Source organism: Melospiza georgiana, chromosome Z (genome assembly GCF_028018845.1).
Source record: "Melospiza georgiana isolate bMelGeo1 chromosome Z, bMelGeo1.pri, whole genome shotgun sequence".
NCBI classification, from domain to species: Eukaryota; Metazoa; Chordata; class Aves; order Passeriformes; family Passerellidae; genus Melospiza; species Melospiza georgiana.
In genome coordinates, this window is record NC_080465.1 from 27,690,264 (window position 1) to 27,711,824 (window position 21,561).

Here is a 21,561-nt window from a genome sequence, read left to right on the forward strand (position 1 = left end):
CTAGGACTTTGAATTGTTTGGGAAGTGTTAGTGTAGATGAGGAAGAAAGAAATGACAGCTTCTTAGTATTGAAGACTTAAAACAGGAAAAATAGAATAAAAAAATGGACAAAACAGTTGTTTCTAGTTGGGAAGAAACCAATTTAATTTACAGGACTTTATGGGTCACCTGAAGGTAAAATGCCAAGCAAATTAAAAATACTGGTTTTCTACGTTGACACTGGAGATGAAAACTTTGGAACACATAAATAGTCAAATCAGTGTTGTATAAACAAAAAAGGTAGTGCTTTTAATGCCAAATTTAATTGAGTTTAAAAGGGATTCACAATGCAGTTGCAGGTCAGTTTTCTGCTATTGCTTGTGAATTGTGACCTTGTTTTTTTCTAGTTCTAGAGAAGAGGGACTTAAATTCCAGGACTGTGAGGAAGATAGCTGCTTCAGCACATATCTTAATAGCCAGTAGGGAATTAGCTAAAGAGAGCCCTTACAAACCACAGTAAGAAGATCAGTCAGGTTCTTGTTTTCTTAAACCATTAAGTCATACAAAGTAGACAAATTTATAACAAATTTATAACACCAGTATTTGCATGTTCTTGATAAAGCTTATTCATACAGAGTTGTAGGGATGAAGACAGTTCACTAGTGATATTGTTGCTCAGGCACTACCATGTTTAGCACTATTCCTAGGATAATTTTTTATGTATAGAACTGCTAGCTTTGAAGTACTTTGAAGTAAAAGTTTCAAAAACTTTTTTGAGTGAAATGAAAATGTTAAAAAAGTCACAGAGGCCATGGACCCACAAGAATGAGAGGAGCAGCCCTGCAATTTTCACACCTGAAGTGCATTCACCAGGATATGGATTCTTTTCAGGTGGAAATAGGCAAATCCAGAGACAAGAGGCTACTGTTGCAAGTAGGAATTGCTTCCAGAATTATTATGGGCTGACTCTGTTATCAGTGCTTACTCTGGTTGTGTGACTTCAGCAGCTGCTGTGGTAAATCTGCAGGATCAAGCCTTCTCTCAAGGGTTAGGCAGCTATAGAGATAACTTTGATAAACTGTAGTTTAGAGTAATTTACTGATGGAAACCTGTGTATGCTAGGAGAGAGGCTGTTTGGAAGGTTGTATACATCTGCTTAAGGAAATGGATTTTTTTGTTTTACAGGCGTTTTTAACTGCCATAGGAGACAGGAACCATAGGGCTGTCCTTGCATTGGAACACATGTTTGCACCAGTGCTGGATGGGGCCGTGTCCACTCTCCTTGGGGTGTTAATGCTTGCAGGATCAGAGTTTGATTTTATTGTCAGGTAAAGCATTTTTGTGTTTTGACTTTCTTTCAAAAATAAAAATAACTGTGCTTTTAATTTTTTTTCACTTCAGTGAATCTGTCATTTTATTACTGTGCATGGTGTGTCAAGTATGCTTATGTCATGGTCCTGCTTTCCCTCTGTTTTATTAACTCCTTGTTACTTGCTAGACGTGGTAGTGTTTCCATTGCTGACATTAAAATCTGTTCCAGGAAAATCTGAGACTTAGCATGAAGGAACACAAAAATTTTGCTCTTTAGAAAGTTTGCTGATTCTGGGTTTGAATTAGTTCAAAGCATCTTGTATTGTCCAGTGTTAGCTGCAGCTGACCTTTAGCCTTGAGGTCCTCCAGATTTCTTGTATGCACAAGAATTTGTATGCAAAAGACATGTGAACCTACAAACATTCAACTGTGCTGCAAGTGACTCTCTCAGGGCCTTCCCCTTCTATCCTTATGCAGGTTTTACATAATGAGGAAAAGAGGTGGGGGATGTGGCGGGGAGAAGGCGCTGTTTGGGAGCTGGGGAACCATAAATATGAACACAGAACTTCATACTAAAATTTTGTACAGCAAACCTGAAGGCCCTTCTGTTTAGAACTACAAGCAGGCTGTTTCTTGTGAATATAATTAAGAATGTGTGTTTGTCAAGTATAGAGGAAAGCAAGTCTTTTCTTGAGGGGAATTTGAGAAGTGCAATGAAACAGATCCTCTTCTACTCCAAACAACCTGTGGAGCTCTGCAAAATGGCTAATCTTAGAAGTAACACAGGCTCTTTGTGGTAAACTACAGCACACACACAAAAAAATAATCCAAGCCCTAAAATGGAACTGAGGTAGAACTGGGCCAAATAAAAATGCTCTGAAAGATGGCTAAACTACTTAGGTAGACATAAGCTGGATAGATGACTAGACTTAACTGACATCCATTTGACAACAAGAACAACAAATGTCAGGGGCAGGAACTGGGAGAATGACTGCTAAATCTCATCAGGCTTTTTGTTTATGTATGAAAGAGATTTGAAGAAAGCAGGCGGGTTGCAGTTAGATCTCATGAAACCTGCATGAAGAATATTACTATACAGGTTTTCTATGTTCTGAAATAATTTTTTTTCCCCAAAATCATTATTTTTTTACTTTATTGAATTGGTATTGAAGAAATAGAATTTTTCTTTTAGGATCTGGTTTTGTAAGGGTCAGAACATTTTGACATACTGGTTACTGATAGATTTAACCTAAATTTACAGGGGTATATTTTTGGTGTGCTACTTTCCTACTTAACAGATGAGATTTTGGCACACATTTTTGTGTCATAGCAAATGGAAGACTGTAGCAGCCCTTCGCACCAAATTTGGATTGGATGTGCTCTCAGTTTATAAAATGAGCCTTTCAACTTTTCAACTTATGTTATTTTACTTTTTTTGGCCATCAGTTTCTGTTTTTATAGCACAATCTCACTTCAGTTTGCTGTGTTTAAAAATATAATAAAATAAACTATGGGGAGCCTGAGCATTGTTAGAGTGGGCGAAGAAGATCCTAAACTTCCGGAAAGCGACAGATTAGTCCAGCAATGTGGAAGATTAAGTAAATTAACAGACACTGTATACACCAACTGGTCAAAGCCATAATCCTCCTGTTTATTCTAACATTAGATGGATGAGATGCAAATGTTTTTAATGTCTGTTGTTGATCTGTGTCCCAGTTTAAAGTTCTGGTGGTTTATGTTAGTAGAGTAGATTGGCTTGCTGATTTTTGTTAATGCAGATCAGAAATTCCCAAATGTTTACAATAGCAGGATATTTATAGTTTTACAGGAGTCTGATATATTTGATCAGATGTGGAAACAGGGAGGCAGTAAAGTTTGTTGCCAGCTAGACAATGTAATCAGCAGACCCATTAGCAAACTTGCCCTCTGTTCTTCTCCTTTGCTTTCTCCTTCAGGAATTTACCAAGACTGAGTCCTTGAAATCATTAGTTACAACGCAGCCTTAAGTTTAGTCTGAGCCCCAGCTGTGCCGAATACCAACTAGCAAGACTTTCCTTTTACTGACAGGTTTACCTTGGTATTCATGAAGGATCCCAGACCTTAGCCCTCAGTGGTGGGAAAGGACAACTACTTGTGCACTTTTCTCTTCTTCCATAGTATTTCAGCCTTTATGTTTGAATTGGCTGACGCAAAACAAGAGTATTCAGAGATGCTAAATTGTTCAACAAAAGATTAGCCTGCAATGCAGCTCTGCCATTGTGGAGCACTCTTACTCAGTACAATGCTGAAGCTTACTATAGAATGGGCATTTTCTTTGCAGAAGGCGGGTTCCTGTGTTGTAAAGAGTTGCAATTCAAGCTATTTGGTAAAACTGGAACTCACAGAATTCTAGGCGTTAAGTTTGATTAATGAACGGCAAGGAAAACCCTTACCTGATATACTGTAGATTTAATTAGACATTCTGCTGTAAGTTGCAGAAGCATTTCACAGTGGATTAGCTGCTGGGAGAAGAGGGCTTCTTTTTCTTCTACACTAAATTGTTTAAATTCTACACCCTTCACTTCATTTGTTTGCTTCTGCTGGGTTTTCACTAATGGGGGCCCCTTTTCATTGTATTTGTGCTTTCAATCCATTCAGCCCTTCCCTGCACATTCCATATTTTTGTGTTTGTGTAACACATTCATAAATAACATTACATGCTTTCAAATTCTGGGAAATTAACAAATTTAATTTTTTTCTTTCCTTTTCAACTAACACTTTGTGGAATGTAGCTTCTCTAATGCAAAAGGTAAAAACCCCAATATTTTATATGGAAAGTGATATAAATATTTCCTTTGATGTTAGTAATATGTTAGAGTTAATTTAGGATCTTTATTATTTTAACATATGTTGGAGTAATTTGTGATACCTTGTTTCTAACAGTGGCTATTCTCTCCCCCAAACTATTTAAACTGTACTTCAGGTATTTCTTTGCTGTTTTGGCAATCCTAACCATTCTGGGAGTTCTCAATGGATTGGTGCTGCTTCCTGTTCTTCTGTCATTCTTTGGACCATACCCTGAGGTCAGTAAAATTAATAGTGAACAGAAAAATAATACTATGTCTGTGTTGCTGTCCCCCTCAATCACCCCCTGGTTTTAGGAAATATTTTTTAAATTTTCTTGGATTAAGTTTCTTGCTCTCAGGCGTCTTTATAAATTTTTATTAAAAGTGCTGTTTGGTACATAGTTGATACTACGCCTTTTTAACGTTTTTTTTTTTTTTTAAATAAGTCTTGTTTTAGAGGTCACAATAAGCAAACCTGATAGGGTTATTTATACTACTAGCGTAATGTGATATGCAAAGAAGTTTGTAAAATAAGGATTTCCCTCAATATTTTGCAAAAGATAGTTTGTTTTATACACATAGCTTCTGCTTTCCTACCTCAGCGGCTCTGTTGCATTCCTCAAAGTGTTTAGCTGAGCAGACCACCAGGAAGGCCCCGTGTGGACCAACACACACAGTGGTGGTCGAGAGACCACACCTTGATAACCAGGATCGGTCTACCAGAAGGTCCCCACGGCCCAGCCACCTCTCCCTGTGGCATTCTCCTGCCTTAAGTAGCGTTTTTGTTGTGGGGAAGGCTTCACTTAGGCTTTGGTTGTGGGGAAGGCTTCACTTAGATGTTGGAGACTTTACAGCACAAACTCCGAGTCCAGACTCCAGGATTCACGGATACAAACTTTATATTTGGTTGTTGGTCATTTATTACCTACCCTGTAGTTAATACAATTACTGTGTTACCTGGGGTTATCTTTATCATGTGTCAATAGAATCAGTGTGCTATATTTCATATATCTATATATGTGTATGTGCACAAGAACAAAACACAAGGTATGTATTCAGCACTGGTATATTTCACAAGTGTTTGGGTTCTTCTAATATTAGTAAAACGGTTTTGACAACAATGTGTACTCTCCTAATTCCTAACAGTATGCATGACCTGTCTATTACTCAAATAATGTGAATGTGTGTTTTATTACCATATATGTTGCTGTGATGTGTGTATCAATCTCTCTTTGCAAACAGACATGGAGTAACACTGTCCTGACCCACTGAGGTGATTTTGTGGAATCACTGCTAATGCTTGCTGAAAGGGGAGAGGAGCCCACATATTATTTTTGTTTTTATATTTGCAAGTGCATGCACATGCACACATGTATGCTCTTCCTGATAAAAAGATATCTGTGTAGTCTTGTTTACATATGTATCTGCAGATGGAGGTCATATCTTTTATACTTCCATTAATTTTTTCAGTTCAGTATCTGTGTTCATCAGAAAACTGTTGCTAAGCTTGTTGTGGCACGGCAGGGTGTATTTGGCAGAACATTGCTTGTGTCAAGCTCTAGAGATTAAAAGGCTAAAGCTAGCTGAATGTAACTGGAAGTGTTGCTGTCACCAGGTTTCTCCAACCAATGGACAAGACAGACTGCCCACACCATCTCCTGAGCCACCCCCCGGTACTGTGAGGTTTGCACTGCCACCTGGCCACACAAATAATGCTTCAGATTCCTCTGATTCTGAGTACAGTTCTCAAACCACAGTGTCTGGAATCAGTGAAGAGCTGCATCAGTACGAGGCCACCCGAGGTCCTGGGGCACCAGCCCATCAAGTAATAGTGGAAGCGACTGAGAATCCTCTCTTTGCAAGATCCACTGTAAGTATCTTTCATATGTATTAGCAGGAGGGCAAGAAGAAGTTTTTTGGTGTGTTTTGGTTTTGGGGTTTTTTTAAAAAGATCTATTTATTTTCATGGAAAACTCTTTATGACGGATTGTGCTTTGTGACTTCATGCCAAAACCTGTTCGCAGAAGTGAAGGTTTTCCTGATTCTCTCCTTTACAGCTGAGCTGGGGATAAAGTAATGGGCCAAAAGCAGGCGTTTGGCATGGGTAATTGCTATTACATCCTATTGGCACCAGCCACAAGAGAGAGCTCTCAGTCTGTTTGATGACTGTTTTCAGAGAGAGAGGGAGGCATTACAAGATACCAGCCTCTTTCACACAGCTCCTTGTGGATTGCTGTAATATACCTCTCTGAGGCAGCACATTTTGGAGAGAAAGATTAGAGCCAGAAGAAACCAGTTTAAGTGCTGTACCAAATCTTGGGCCTAGTTGCATCTTGCTACTGGGTTGGCATAATTGCGATTTCAAAGGAAAGTGAAAAAGCTCTGTCTCCTACCCCTGCTGATGTTGCATGCTGAGCTGCAATGCGGATCTGGTTTTGTTCAGCAGAGGCCTAGAAATAGGTACAAGCACAGCCACATTTGAAGTTGGTCACGGTTTATTGACTGATGTAGCTGCTGTGCTTCACGCTCTTTATGGAAATCAGAAAACAGATTCCTACAGTCTATACAAAGTACCCTACTAACATCCTGTGTATGTTCCCTGCATGGAATGGCCTTTTCCAAATGCCTGCAATTCTGCTTGTTGAGTTAAGACCAAGTGCTTGTCACCCATCCCTTTGAAAAGATGGACCAGCATGTACAAAGCTTACAATAATGTTTTCAGCTGTCATCCTGTGTTTTCTGAAGATGTGCTTTCCAGGTTTTAAAAACTTCAGACAAAAACCATGGAAAAATCAATTATCAGATTCCACCACATTGCCTTTGTAGAGTCAGAGCATTATTATAATTATTCCCAGCATAAAACATAAGCAAGCGTGGTATTTGCTTGCTTTGCTGTGTCAGAGGCGTAACCGTGTGTGTCTCTCTCAGGTGGTTCAGCCGGAGGCCAGGCATCAGCCGAGCCCTCGGCTCCAGCCGAATCCAGAGCCCAGCACGCAGCAGCCATGGCATCAGGGCAGGCAGCCCAAAAGGGAAGCGAGGGAAGGGCCGCGACCACCTCCTTACCGCCCTCGCAGGGACGCTTTTGAAATTTCTACTGAAGGGCCCTCGGCACCAAGCAGCAGCAGCAGGGATCGCTTGGGCCACAAGGCTCGCTCGCACAGCGTTCGGAGCCCAGCGTTCGGGGCCGCGGGCGCCGCGGGAGCAGCCTACTGCCAGCCCATCACTACTGTGACTGCCTCAGCCTCAGTCACTGTTGCTGTCCACCCTGCCCTGCACAGCCACAGCCCTCGGGGAGCGAGCTTTCCGTCCTACAAGGGACACCACGAGGCTGGCCATGCGCCATTTGAGGACCCCCACGTGCCTTTTAACGTGCGATGTGAAAGAAGGAATTCTAAAGTGGAAGTTATAGAACTGCAAGATGTTGAATGTGAGGAGAGGATACCTGGCAACAGCTCACAATAAGGTAGGTCCATCCTGCATAACTGTAAGCTTTGGCCTGTGTCAGGCAATGGTGTGATCAAAAGAAAGAGGAAAATTCAATTTCTCAGAGATAACTTTTCACAGACAGCACTACTTACAGGTCACGCTGATCACCTTAAATCTGCTAACTGTGAATATAGTACATTTTGCACTGGACATGAGGTTGACTAAGAGCACTCCAACACTGGGAAGTCATACTTTGAAGAGCCTTGCAAAATCATACAATCCCAGTTTACCTGATGAGGAAAATAAAGCAGAGATGTTGTATAACATCTTCAGAGCTGTGCGACTGCATATGCCATTGTGTAAGTCCTGTCTTCTGATCCCTGAATCAGGCATGCTCTAAAACATTATATAAAATGACATTGTCTAGGAGAGTGTAAAAATTGTCAGCTACTTGAGGAGTTGTCATCTCTTGAATAAAATAATTTGTGAAAGAATTTAAAGTCCATAATAAGGACTGAATCCCTCTGGAAGATGAGCCAGGTGAGAGGTGGGAAGTCCTACATGCCTAGTGCGCTTCTGCTCAGCAGAGTGTGCCCTGCTCTTTGGAGGGGCCTTCAGAGACCTCCCCAGTGACCTCGTACACTGGAGGTGTCTGAGCTGACCTCTGCCATGCCAGGGGCATCTGCAGTGGCAATTGCAGGTTTGCACAGGATAGAGCTGCCCATTGAGTTTTTACACTGAAAACTTATTGGGGCTCTTACATGAAGACTATTTCTCACTATTTTTACTATGTTCTCTTGCAGGGAATAGAATAGTTACTTATCTGTCGATTACTGTTTTTTCTCTTTGCTTGTCTGAGCTTTTCAGTGACACACAACAGTCTGAACAGAGCAAGTAATTTTATTTTGATTCTAGAATATTTTGCATGTACGCATGCATGCATGTGTTTGCACACACACACAGAGTTTTGACAGAAATTTCTATGATAATTCAAAATGAAACCACTTTCTAAATCATAAAATGTCTCTCCAAACATCCCAAAGCGTAAATAGGAGTGAATGCCTTTAGCCTTGCAGTCTAGAAATATGACAAATAATAGTATCCACAGAATAAGGAAATACTTGGGCTTAGTTTTTTCAAGCTGAAGTGTACCTTAATGTGAGACTCTTAAGTAAACTCCGTATTCAATGTAGCATACTTCTTCAACTGTTAATTGGTTTTGACTGAATTTGTCACAGCTATCTAAAACTGGGAACTTAGAAATTAAAGCATCAACATTTTTTTAATTGGCGTCAGTATTTCTTCACCAGGAAATTAATAACTGAGATGAAAGTAGAGCCAGCATTTCCTGACTACTAAATCTAACCACAAGAATCATGAAATGAGTTGGTTTCATTTGATTTGTTTTTCTTGAAATTCAGTGACTGTTTGTTTGCTTTTTTCTCTCTCCTTATTTGTACAGGGTAATAACTGAAGCAAAGAAGAGGCCAAAGATGGAAAACTGTATTCCAGAACTGCTTGAAGAGAAGAACTGCTTGAAGTTGTAGAAAAGGACATGCTGCATCAGGACAACAGTTCACTGTTACTGTAACCTATTGTATTATTTTGTTAAATATTTCTTTTAAGTATTTAAAAGATGTACACATATGTAATATACAAAAGAATGATGTAAAGTAGTATAGTCTGGAGTAATTTGCCTTTGGGCAATAGAATGGGGACAAAATTGTGTGCTCTTTGTACTTTTTGTACATTGATATCTGTGCCACAACTAAGCTTAATCTAGTTCTAAATTTCAGCATAAGTTGCTGCTGCTTAAATATTTTATAATTTACTTGTATAATTCTATGCAAATGTTGCTTATGTAATAGGATTTTTTAAAAGGTACATGTCTGTTTAAAATATTTTAAATTTGTGTATCACAACCCTGTGGTAGTATGAAATGTTACTGTTAACTTTCAAACACGCTATGCGTGGTAATTTTTAAAATAAGCAAATATGAAGAAAAGCGAGTTAATCTGGGAGGCTTAAATAGACTTAGCTATGTGCAGGTTTTGTTTTGCTGTATGTGTCCAAGCGTGCATCTGGAAACATGCCTGCTTTTGTGTGTGTGTTCCTGGTGTACTCTAGTTTCTCTTTTACTGTATGTTAACACTTGGTGGGCTTGCAAACCCACTCATGCTGATGTGAGTCTGGCTTTCCCTGTTAGTAGGCACTAGTGAAAACTCTGTTGTTGTTTACCAATATATACAGCTATAGACTGCCATCATCAAAGGCCCAACTAAAATACTAGAGAAGACAGGGAGTTGAGGTTTAGAATTATATTTCAGTTCCCAAACCCTTAAAGACTTGTTTCACATTACTTTAGTCAAGTTACTTAACTGCCCCATGCCTCAATTTTTCATTCTGTAAAATGGTTATAATTACACTTACCTACCTCCCAGGAATGTTGTGAGGCTTAATTACAGTTCATGTAGTGCTTTGAGTTTTTTTTTTCCCTTGCAAAATACGCCAGGTAAGTGCAAGCACTATGACCATTATTTTTTCACTTCCGAAGGTGCTGGATATTGACAGGTGCTGGTGGTTATAGAAATACAATGAGCATCTGATCTGCCTTATTTTGATACTGTTAATTTTGAATGGGATCAGAAGCTGGATAATGGATTGTTTGATGGTGAGCCACAGCTTAGCTGAGTCATTACAGCATTGAAAGCAGTATCTCTGGTCACCTTATTTTTGTGGCAGGAAGGAGTTAATAGTAAGTAATAAAAATCAAATGGAAGGATTAAAAAAAAGGTACATTCACTTTTAAATATAAATGGCTTTCTGGTGGGCCAGGATGGTAATGACACTTAAGGCCTGGGTAGTTATTTTCTTTATTGTTTGTGTTTTCCCATGCTGCATTGGCACTTTTAATTGTAACAGCTAAACTGGGATCTCTTTGCGAAACTAATTTAGCTTTTTGTACTATTATTTTTAAACTAAAAGGGGATTGCTGCAGGTGAAGGGTCTGGAAAAACACTGCAATCTGTGGTCCCACTGGAAACAAAACATAGGAACAAAGAACCTTAATTTAAAATAATGCAACACAAGTTTTCGTTATCTCCGTCTTCTTTTTTATCTTTTTCTGCCCTTCACCAAGCTGTTTTTTAGAGCAGGTAGATGTTCAGTTTTGTATTCAGAGCCAAACACAGCCAATATTCAGTTTCTAAACACAGCAGTGGTGGGGCTTTTCTTTATGTATACCTGAATAGCAGTGGCCAATTCTTTGATGGGAAGGTGTTTTTCTCCAGTGGCTTCAGGGAGTCTATCTTTGCCTACAGACCTTGCCAGCAAAACGAATGGGGATAATGAGAATGCACAAAATTCCATGCCTTTTTTGCTCACTTGAAAACACTTTGATATGAGGCACTTGTTTACAGATCTCCAATGTGAACGCTCAAAGAGCAGGTGGCGAGAGCCTGGTGTCATTCCCGTGATACATAAGCTACTGTCTCAGTGCACACCAAGGGTTAATGTCGCAACTGCCTACTGGTCCAGTTCACTGTCTAACATGAAAACTCTTGATGACAAAAAGATGAGGGGCCCCAATTTAGCACGAGCAGCATAGTGACCTCAGATCATACAAACCTGCAACAAAACTGTATGATACCAATTGGAAGCTGCCTTCAGCCACCAAGCTTGTGCGCTCACGTGTCAGAGACCGGCAGGGCTCCCACTGGCGCCGCTCCGTGCCGCAGGCTGCCTTGCTTCCTGCTCTTCCTCGGCAGGCGAGGGGCGCAGGGCAAGTTGCAGTGTCTCCCACCTGCCCCTGCCCCGAGCCTGCCTGCGTGCTTGTGTGTGGGTGAGCTGTCTGCTGCTTTGTGCACAATGTAGACCTTCTTCTTCGATAGTCACATTGGCAAGGGGAGAACTCAGTGGCTGGCAACCTTTGTTTTGTTTTGGTTTTTTTTTCTTAACTTTTTTAATCATGGGTGATATTTATATTTTTGTATCATAAGAATGTTTTTCTTACAGTATTTGTCATGCCAGTTTATAACAAACAAAATGCAGGGATTTTATTTCTATTGGAAACACTATTACAGTTATGTTTTTACTGTTTAATGGATTTTTATTTGTATAGAGTGCTTACTAATGTTAAATAGGAAAGAGTATATAACATTTACATTATGGACTTGTAGCTTTTAGTGTAAGGAGTTAAAAGGAAAAAAATATTCAAACTGGGTCTCATTGCCTGCCTGTTTGGTAGGAGTGGGTTTGTGTCATTTCAGTTACAAAGATAAAATTATGCCATATAATTTATTTATATGAAAATTTATTTTTGTAGTGTACATAGTAGTCATCAAGTCTTTCGACAGAAGTATATTTTTAAAGAGTTTATATGTAATGATGATACCATTATGTTTTGGAACACTGCTGAGATACAATTACAGTGCACACTTTTCCTTGTAAACCCCCTGGAGAAAAGAAAGTGTTTAACAGTGTTAAGAGAGAAAGAGAGTGTGACTATTCATACAATTCTGAACGGTGTTTTAGTTACCATTTGTGATCTAGCGTGGTTCTCATTTTAAGCTTTGAATGGAAATTGTAAAAACTCTCTAAATATTAATGTTCAAACACTGATAGAAATTCTAACATGAATAAAAAAATATTATAACTTACTGGCTATGGATTTGCTTGTTTATGGAATGCTTCTTTATTTACTGCTGGTTATCTCTGCAGATGCAATCATGCAATCATTCTGATTTGGAGCATGAATCTGAGATCTTTCAGTATTTGGGATGTGTGGGATATTCAGATTTGCCCATTTGCTGCCCTGTCTAAAGAGTGGCATGCTGGCCCTTGTCTGTTGATTCTGTTAGCTTTGCATGTTGGGGGATAGGTTTAGGACTGGGTTATGCATGTCCTTCTCAGTCTGAATGAAACGATTTGTTGACTAAAGCACTTTATATAATATAAAGGTTATTTCTTCTTAGACATGGGAGGAAATTCTTTGTCTTTTTCCCATCTCTGTGGGAATTTGCACCCTAAATTGGATAACAGAATCAGTCTGGTATTTCCACTTTGTGGAAGAAAAAATAAATGTGTTCTGTGTTCTGAAAACTACAGCCGTCCCTAAGAAGGGAGACTCTTGACAAAATTCCCTCTGGGAAGCGTGCTACTGCTTGCCAGCCAGGGTGCAGGTCCCTGTGCCCCACACAAGCCCCACTAGGCAGGGAGGAGAAGCTGCAGTGGGCAGCAGGGAACGGAGTAACAACATCTGTCTGAAGCCATTTGCATCGCAAACCGCAAGGTGGTTTTTCCTGTGCAGATACTCTGCCAGCATCCTTCCAAGTGCCACAGAGCCATCAGTCCTTCACTTTATCCTTTAACCCTTAGATGATCTTTTTACGTGAGACTTCTAAACGTCTCATAAGGAAAAAGCCCAAACCTGTCTTGAGATAATTTATAATTCAGGCTTTACTTTCCATGGCCAGAGTAAATACAAATATAATTTTCAATTTTATGTTTTCTGGAAGTTTAACCACAAAAGAGAAAAGCAGAGTTAAAGGACTTGAACTGCAAAACTTCAACACATATGTTTTTACTACTCAAAATACTCTCCCTCACACCCTCAGGATTAGCCAGCCTGAGTCAGGTTGCAGATTTGGCTCTTGTGGATACAGCCCATGAGAATAGTGCTCACTTAGGCCTTGCTTTAGCTCAGCTCACTCACTTCATCTTTTATGTCCAGCGATCCATGGGAGCTGCTCCATTCACACAGCTGGAAACCATGTAAATAAATCAATACATTCTGTCCGTCAGAACATGGGGTTTTTTTCCTTTAAACATTCTGTTTTGCAAAAACAATAGTTATTTACACAATACTACTTTTCATGTTTAGTTTTCTTATCATTTTGCTGTCACTCTGATTAACCCCAGGTAAGAACTTGATCTGATTTTTGCCAGAGATTGGCCATATTTATTCAGGCCTTAAGTAAACATGTGGCCAAATTTTTGTTGGCATAATGCATATATTTAACAGCTTCAGGAATGCTACATGCTGCTAAACTGCAGCAGCACTGATATATGAACAGGTGTTTCATTTTTGTTAACTTTTACTCCCAAGGAGCATTTGAGACACTGACTGTTTATATCTGAATGTACCATTGCCAAATTGTAATTATTTTTAATGTCTGCTTCAAGCAATGAGAACAATTACTACTTTCCAACTGCATTTAATCATTCTTGTCTTTTTTGTTGCAAACATGTTTAATCTTATTGCTCGAACAGGGTGCGTGCCAGGCAACAGCACTACCTAGCTTGAGTGGCTTGGAAAAACACATGCCCAGTTTAACTGGTTAATTTCAGCTAATTAAGCACAAAAATGAAGCAGTACTCTGCTTTGGAAAAAAGAAAAAAAGTTTAATGTATATGCTGGCATACTTGATACTGCAGAAATAATTTTGCTCCTATAGACACTATGAAAGAAATCTCTGGCTCAGATACTCCGTTGTCTGCAGTGTCATCTGGGCCACTTACCACCCTTCCACAGCTCTCCTTATGAACATTTCCACTCTCATTTTAACAGCTGTAATTGGGTGGGTCACTAGTGTTTAAGCTGCCACAGCAGCTGAAAAGCAGCCCCTTGCCATTGGTGCAAGGTAAGGCTGTAATGGAGAACATTGTATTTAGGGTTAATGATGATGATCTGTGAATCTCCTAGATGAATTAGAGTGTCAAGTGTGCACAGTGGATGCAAACTTTTGCACAATGGAGCACAAAAAATGTGGCTTTTCTCTCTGGTCTGTCCATCCCTTGAGTTCAAATCTTTGCAGCGGGCCCAACTTCTCAGGCTCCTAGCTGCCTAACATACCACAGCCTAATGAAACCTGCTGGGGAGCAATCCCATAAACCAGGGAAGCTGGGAAACAGGGAGATTGGAATCTGGAGGTTGGAAACTTCTTCTTAGGCAAGGAAGGGCTCTGCCTCGGTTGAAGAGGAGCCAGACTTCACTTAGGGGTATATGAATAAGGTGGATTTCCACATCTGTTGAGTGAGGAAGGACAATTGAAATATTTGAAAAGTGATTTATGGCAGAAACGAGAGACTTTGGATGCTCTGGAAGAGGGAGAGCTCCACCATTTGATTTAGGAGACCCTAAATGGTATTATAAATTTATTTCAACACCTAGGTAAAACTGATTTTACTGCTCCAGGTTGAGTCAAGGTTAGTGCTTGTGGATTTCTTCATCTGAAGTTTGTTTGGGGAAAAGATTTGTAGGAAGGTATGTCTGCCTAGGCTTTTGAAAGAGAGAAGAAGGCAAAGGCATTTAACACGAATTACTTGGCAATTGAGAAGAACTCAAAGGAATTACACTATCATGCTTCTTTTTTCCCAGATTTTGTAACTTTGATGAAGGGAAATCTTTGCTCTTTCTCCACCTGGTGACAGATGTCGTGTCTCATCTGGAAGACAAGGGGTTGCAACTCTAGGGTCTGTCAGATCTTAGCAGGATATGTAAGTGGGGAGCTTCCTTTAGGAGAGCCTGCCATCATAGAGTGCTGCTCCTGCACCAAGCTGGCTTTGCTGACAGTACAAATATGACTCTGTAAGTCGCAAACACAGGTGACCAATAGCCCTTGAGATGTCTAAATTTAAACTAATAATCTTGAGGTTAAAATGCCAATTGACTGTTTCCTAGTTACCAAACTTATGAACCGTCTACAATTAGAGTTCACCTGTGAGACAAACAGATTATTGCTTCTCATTAGACAAAGAACCAGATATTTTTTCAGCTATTAAAACAAATTAGGCAAAATATTTGAGCACCTTATTTCAGTATAATATTGAGGATAAATAGGAAACTCACAACTTTCATCCTGAAATAGTATTTGCAGGAAGAGAATTCAAACCCTCTTTCAGGATTACGCAACCATTTTAATTAGGCTATTCATTTTACTTCAGAATATTTACTTTGCTAGCCAATTAATATGCTGTTGTACCATGTTGCAACATTTTAGAGGACTAACAGGTAAAACTTAAAATTATTGTAAAGGCTAAGGGCAGGTATTATAGCACATGATCACACACCTTGGTGTAGCACATCTGGTTGGTGGCCTGTCACTAGTGGAGTTCCCCAGGGATCAGTGTTGGGGCCCCAGGGATCAGTCCTGGTTAACATTTTTATTAATGCACTGGATCAGAGGATAAAGTGCCCCTGAGTCAGTTCCCAGATGACAACATGTCGGGTAGGAGTGTCAATCTACTGGTGGATCAGAAGGCTCTGCAAAAGGATCTGGACAGGCTAAAGCGAATTGCATGACATTCAACACAGCAAAGTGCTGGGTGCTGCGCTTCAGCCACAACTCCATGCAGTGCTACAGTCTTGGTGAAGAGAGGCTGGAAAGCTGTCCAGTGGAAAAGGACCTGGTGGTATTGAACATGATCCAGCAGTGTGCTCGGGTGGCCAAGAAGATCAATGCCATCCTGGCCTGTACCAGCAATAGTGTGGCCAGCAGGACCAGAGCAGTGATTGTCCCCAGTTCTGGGCCTGTTACTCTAAGAAGGACATTGAAGGGCTGGAGAGTATCCAGAGAAGGGCAACGCAACTGAGGTAGGGTCTGGAGCACAAGTCCTGTGAGGAGCAGCTGAGAGAGCTGGGTTTGCTTAGTCTGGAGTAAAGGAAGATCAAGAACAGACTGTATTGCTCTCCACACTCTCCTGAAAGGATGGTGCAGCTGGGTCTCTTCTCCCAGGCAGAAAGCGACAAGAGAAAAAGGCTCAGACTGTCAGAGGGGAGGCTCAGGCTGTCCATCTGGCAGAATTTCTTCACGGTTGTTAAACCTTGGAATGAACTGCCCAGGGAGGTGGTGGCGTCAGTCTCTGGAGGTGTACAGGAAATAACTGGATGTGACATTCAGTGCCATGATCTAGTGCTGATCAGTCAAAGGTTGGACTCAGTGATCTCAGGGTCTCTTCCAACCTGAATTACTTGGTGATTCTGCGACTCTTCATTCAAGCTCCCCAGCACCCCCTACCACCACCCCACTGCCCTCCCATCGCAAGCTCTGCAGGGTGCCCACCAACACTGTTTGCTGTGAGGGCACTTCACAAAAAAAGCTCTTCTTTGCTAAGCAAAAAAATTAAAGCAAAATCAGAAAACGAAGCAATATGCACTGGGAATGTCAGCCCACAGGAAAATCTGAAATCCAAGGTGCAACTTCCTGCATCTGTGCTCCCCAGGGCTCCTCCCCTTCTGCAGCCAAGCTGGCCATGCAAAATGAGCCGAGGGACAGAGGGCAGCTGCTGGGTTTCATATCAGGCGTTGCTGCTAAGGAAGGCCCAATCCCGTGCCAAGAGATGGCTCCAGACGGCCCCAGGCACGCAGCTGGGACAGGCGGGAGAAGCAGAACATGGCGAGGCTCTGTGGGCAGGCAGAAAGCTGCGAGGGCAGGCCAGGCACCACCACCCTGGAGCTGCACAGAGGCACAGAGGTGCGTCCTTGGCTGCAAGGCATGGGATATTTCTGGAGCTCTCACAATATAGAAAGTTCAGGCCTGACATTCAGAATTTCTTTTCTTGAGAGGATAGCCAAACAATGGCACAGGATTCCTAGAGAGGTCCTCAATGCCCTGTGCCTGTCAGTGACTTGAAAAGAGGCCCTTAATGATGGGATTTAACTTTTCTGGTCAGCCCTGTTCAGGCAGTGGGATCATTGTAGGTCTCTGCCAACTGAAACAGTCTATTCTATACTGTTCTATGCTGTGCCATGCCATTCCATTCTGAACATTTGAACATTTCATTACTTAAATAAGTATACATGGAGCACGGAAATTTCTGAAAAATCTGGTGGGAATAAGCCATGAGTCAGCAAAGGCATTTAAGATCTTTAAGGAAATACAGCTTTTAAATTGTCATCAGTGGTAAATCTGCAAAGGTAAATCTGCAAATCTAACTTTGTATTTATCTTTAATGGTTTGGTGCACAGTGAAAAGCATGATCCTGGTTATGCTGTTCATACCCTTCCTTTGATTCACAGTATATAACTTGGACGCTATGGGTCATCCCTATGGAGGTGTCCTCTGCTGTTGTTGAGGTACAGAGATTTCTGACTGCTGAGGCTTCAGCTCATTCTTGAGCTAGTTGCCTGTAGCTCAGAATAAAGTAAAAAGAAGTACAGGGTTTTTTCCTGATTGTAACTTAGTCAATGGTACTCTGGTACTTCATGAAGGGATTCACATACTTCAGGAGCCTTTTTGAGCTGCATCTGAAGCAGAAAGTTGCATAAGGAGAAACAACAAGGAGCTGATTTTGTTTGTGGAAGGGACCTGTCACACTCACCTGAGATGTGCAGAAGAGATATGCTAGGATAGCCTTGTGAACCATTAACTTAGACCTCCAGGTAACTGCCATTATAACTGGTCTTTTTCTTATTATTGCAATATTTTATAATTTTGTTCTGGTTGTGCCATTCTATATTAATTTATCACCTTTTAAATTTTTTCTGTTTAAATCTTAGAAAACCTTCTAAGTCAAGGAAATTACAGCACCATTACCTTTGTGGAACTGCATCTATGTAGGGCAGTATTTGAGGTGTGGTTCCTTTCAATTTAAATATTATTTTACTCACAACTGCAACACCTCTTCCTTTCTTTAGCCTTCCTCTTCTTTGCTTTCCCCCTTGTACATCCTTACAGGTATGTCAGTCAGCATGGTGTACAGAATGGCTCATGGTTAGCTTGTGAATGGAGCTCTGCCCACAGATACCTAAGATGCAGTTTGAATTGTTGCAAAAAGCCAATGAAAAGAGCTTGTGCAGAGATACAAGATCGCTTGGGCATCAGTAAGATATTACAGTTATTGTTTGAGGCTGGGCAGGCCTGAAGAATCCCAAAAACTAAATCTCTGTAAAAAGCCTTCAGAGTGTATCCCCTGGGAAATGATTACCTGTACTTCTTCTGTTTTGTTTACTTTTTGTTTTGTGTATGTTTAACAAATTATTTTATGATTCAGATCTTGCATTAGTCCAATGGAGAGTTTACATTTTTGAAAACCATTTTTATCAGACATGATTAGAGGAAAAATTACTGATAGAGAAAGCCCAAGATTCCCCTAACAAAAAGTGACATGGGCTCTGATCCTTTGAACAGCTAAGTCCTTTGTTTCACAATCATTGCAAATAACTAGGACTGTTCAAACTGGAAAAATTAATTCAGAAATCAGATGTGAATGCTGTAAATGATAAAAATACATACAAGAAAGGTTGAGTTTTACTAATAATGAGACTTGTTTCAGCTTGGCAACATGGAACTTGGATATTCTGTGTGCAGTAGTACACACAGACCCAGTGGTGCTGGTTTGTTTGCCTTGGTAGATGCGGGGTGAAGGGACGCTGAAACACAGAGGAGCAAATAGGCTTGTGAGCTGTACAGCAGAAAATAAAGGAAACAGCAGAAAGAGAAATAGAGAGAACTACACCTAAGCCCATGTAGGAGGACTCACAAAAATTTCTTTAAAAGGTGCATTTGAAGTTTGTGTGAAATGACGAGGGGTGTCATTCTGATGGACAAGGAGGTTTGGCTGTGCCTGCATGCTGAGCATAAGAGCCCAGTGTTCCTACTCAGAGGTGAGGTGATAACTTGCTTTGGGGGATATTTTTTTATAGTGTTGATGCTGGCTTTTTGAATGTTTTTCTATGCAATGTGTGTGTGTCTATGTGTGTGAGTGTGTATGATGGGAAACACGCGAGTGTGTAGTAAGAACTGTGGTTTCAGTGTATGGAATTTGCTACTGGCAAGTTATTTTAGCATTGAGTCCAAGATAAATACCAGTTAGGCTTATGTTTTTGCATGTGCTTTTTTGTCTTGAAATGTATTAAAAGTTCCAAAATGCGGGAAGTTGCACCTTGGATTTCACATTTTCCTTTGGGCGGACATTCCCAGAGCATATTGCTTCATTTTCTGATTCTGCTTTAATTTTTGTTGTTTAGCAAAAGGGAACCATAGAAGAAGAGGCTCCAGACAAGTGTTTGTCTTAGGTCTGGGGGCTAATTTCCCTGACTTTCCATGAAGAATTTTCTTCTGCACTGTTCTACACGCCATGGGAGTCTCTAGACCTCCTTTCCACACTCCTGTTGTTCTGATTTATTTCTTTGGACTACAAATAGGATTAAACAGAATAGAAGGGTACTGACTTACTGGAAGAGGCCTTGTTAGCCTCCTTAATGTACATGTAATACAAGAAACAGACTTTGAATTGAAGACACTCTGCTATGTCATTTAAAGTTATTTTCTCTCAGAGTACCTTTCCCTTTCAGGTCTTCTTTGCATGGATACTTGGAATAACACTTAATTTTTTTCCCACTGACATTGTGTGTCAGACCCAGAAGTGGGCTGTGACCCAGCTGGTGCTTTTTTCCAGTTCCAGAGAACACACGTGCCCTTAATAAGCACCATATTATTTCTCACATGCCATGTGACAGACTAAGTATGTGAAAAAGCAAAGGCTCTGGAAGCCCTCGTGAAGATGCACTGCAGTAGGACTGCTTAGGAAGCCATCGCTTATGAGTCAGCTGGGAATCTGGTTGTTATGCTGGCATTTCCTGGGGATTTTTGGCTTTTCTGTGGGAATTTGCAATATGTGCATCTTGGTGGGTGTTTTTCAATCCCTAAACTCTAGTCATAAAATGATAGAATTGTTAAGGTTGGAAAAGACCTCTAAGATAATCAAGTCCAACCAGTAACCCAGCACTACCATGTTTACCACCATGTCCCAAAGTGCCACATCTACACACCTTTCAAACACTTCCAGGAGTGGTGATGCCACTACCAATCCTATTCCAGTGCCTATTCCTATACCATCCTATTCCAGCGCCTGACTAGCCTGTCAATGAAGAAATTTTTCCTAATATCCAATCTAAACCTCCCCTGGTGCAACTTTAGGCATTTTTCTTTTGTCCTGTCTTCTGTTACCTGGGAGAGCAGACCACTCCCCTACTTTGCTACAATCTTTCAGGTAGTTATAAGAAAGTGGTGAGGTCTCCCCTTGCCTTCCTTTTCTCCAGGCTAAACAACCCCAGCTCCCTCAGCTGCCACTCACAGGATCTGTGCTCCAGACCCTTCCCCAGCTCCATTGCCTTTCTCTGGACACACTCCAGCCCCTCAATGTCTCGTTGAATCGAGGGGCCCAGAACTGAGCACAGAATTCAAGGTGTGGCCTCAGCAGTGCTGAGTACAGAGGGACAATCACTGCCCTGGTCCTGCTGGCCCCGCTATTGCTGATCCAGGGCAGGATGCCATTGGCCTTCTTGGCCACCTGGGCACAGCTGGCTCGTGTTCAGCCTCCCCTGGTCCATTTCTTGGGATAGCTTTCCAGCCACTCTTCCCCAAGCCCGGCAACCCCCTTCATGGGGCTGTTGTGGCCAAAGGGCAGGAGCCAGCACTTGTCAGTGAATCGCATACCCCTGGCCTTGGCCCATCGATCCAGCTAGTCTAGATCCCTCTGCAGAGCCTTCCTACCCTCTTGCAGATGGACACTGACACCCAGCTTGGTGTCCTCTTGGAACTGACTGGGGGCACTTGGTCTCCTCTTCCAAATAATTGATAAGGATGTTAAATAGGACTTGGACCCAACACTGAGCCCTGAGGAGCTCCCTGAGCAACTGGACATCAACTGGATTGAATTCCAGTATCCACAAATCTTTGGGCCCAGCCATTCTGCCGGTTCTGCATCCAGCAAAGGATACACTCATTCAGGTGATGAGTAACCAGCTATTCCAGGAGAATGCTGTGGGAAATGGTGTGAAATCTTTATTAAAGTCCATATAGACAACATCCACAGACTTTCCCTCTTCCAGTTAGTTGGTCACCTGGTCACAGAAGGCGATCAGATCGGTCAAGCAAGATCTGCCTTTCACAAACCCACACTGGCTGGGTCTGATCCCTGGGTTATCTTGCATGTATTTTGCCATATAATGGCACTCAGGATGACCTGCTCCAGGACAGTCCCCAGGGTCAGGCTAACAGGTCTGTGGTTCCCTGGA

The 21,561-nt window shown here is 41.3% G+C and overlaps 1 protein-coding gene across 4 annotated transcripts in view; it reads left to right on the top strand.

The window, feature by feature from the left end:
• PTCH1 (patched 1) overlaps positions 1 to 12,193 on the top strand; it is a 73,259-nt gene extending 61,066 nt beyond the window's left edge. For 3 of the 4 annotated variants that reach the window (XM_058043524.1, XM_058043522.1, XM_058043523.1), the window contains 5 exons: positions 1,165 to 1,307; positions 4,253 to 4,352; positions 5,731 to 5,985; positions 7,044 to 7,578; positions 9,004 to 12,193. In XM_058043524.1, the coding sequence (XP_057899507.1) occupies positions 1,165 to 1,307; positions 4,253 to 4,352; positions 5,731 to 5,985; positions 7,044 to 7,577 (1,032 nt within the window). In that variant the 3' untranslated portion in view covers position 7,578; positions 9,004 to 12,193. Of the gene's footprint in view, positions 1 to 1,164; positions 1,308 to 4,061; positions 4,079 to 4,252; positions 4,353 to 5,730; positions 5,986 to 7,043; positions 7,579 to 9,003 lie in introns of those variants that run through there. The other variant, XM_058043525.1, reaches the window with a different exon arrangement.
• Positions 12,194 to 21,561: the final 9,368 nt, after the last annotated feature.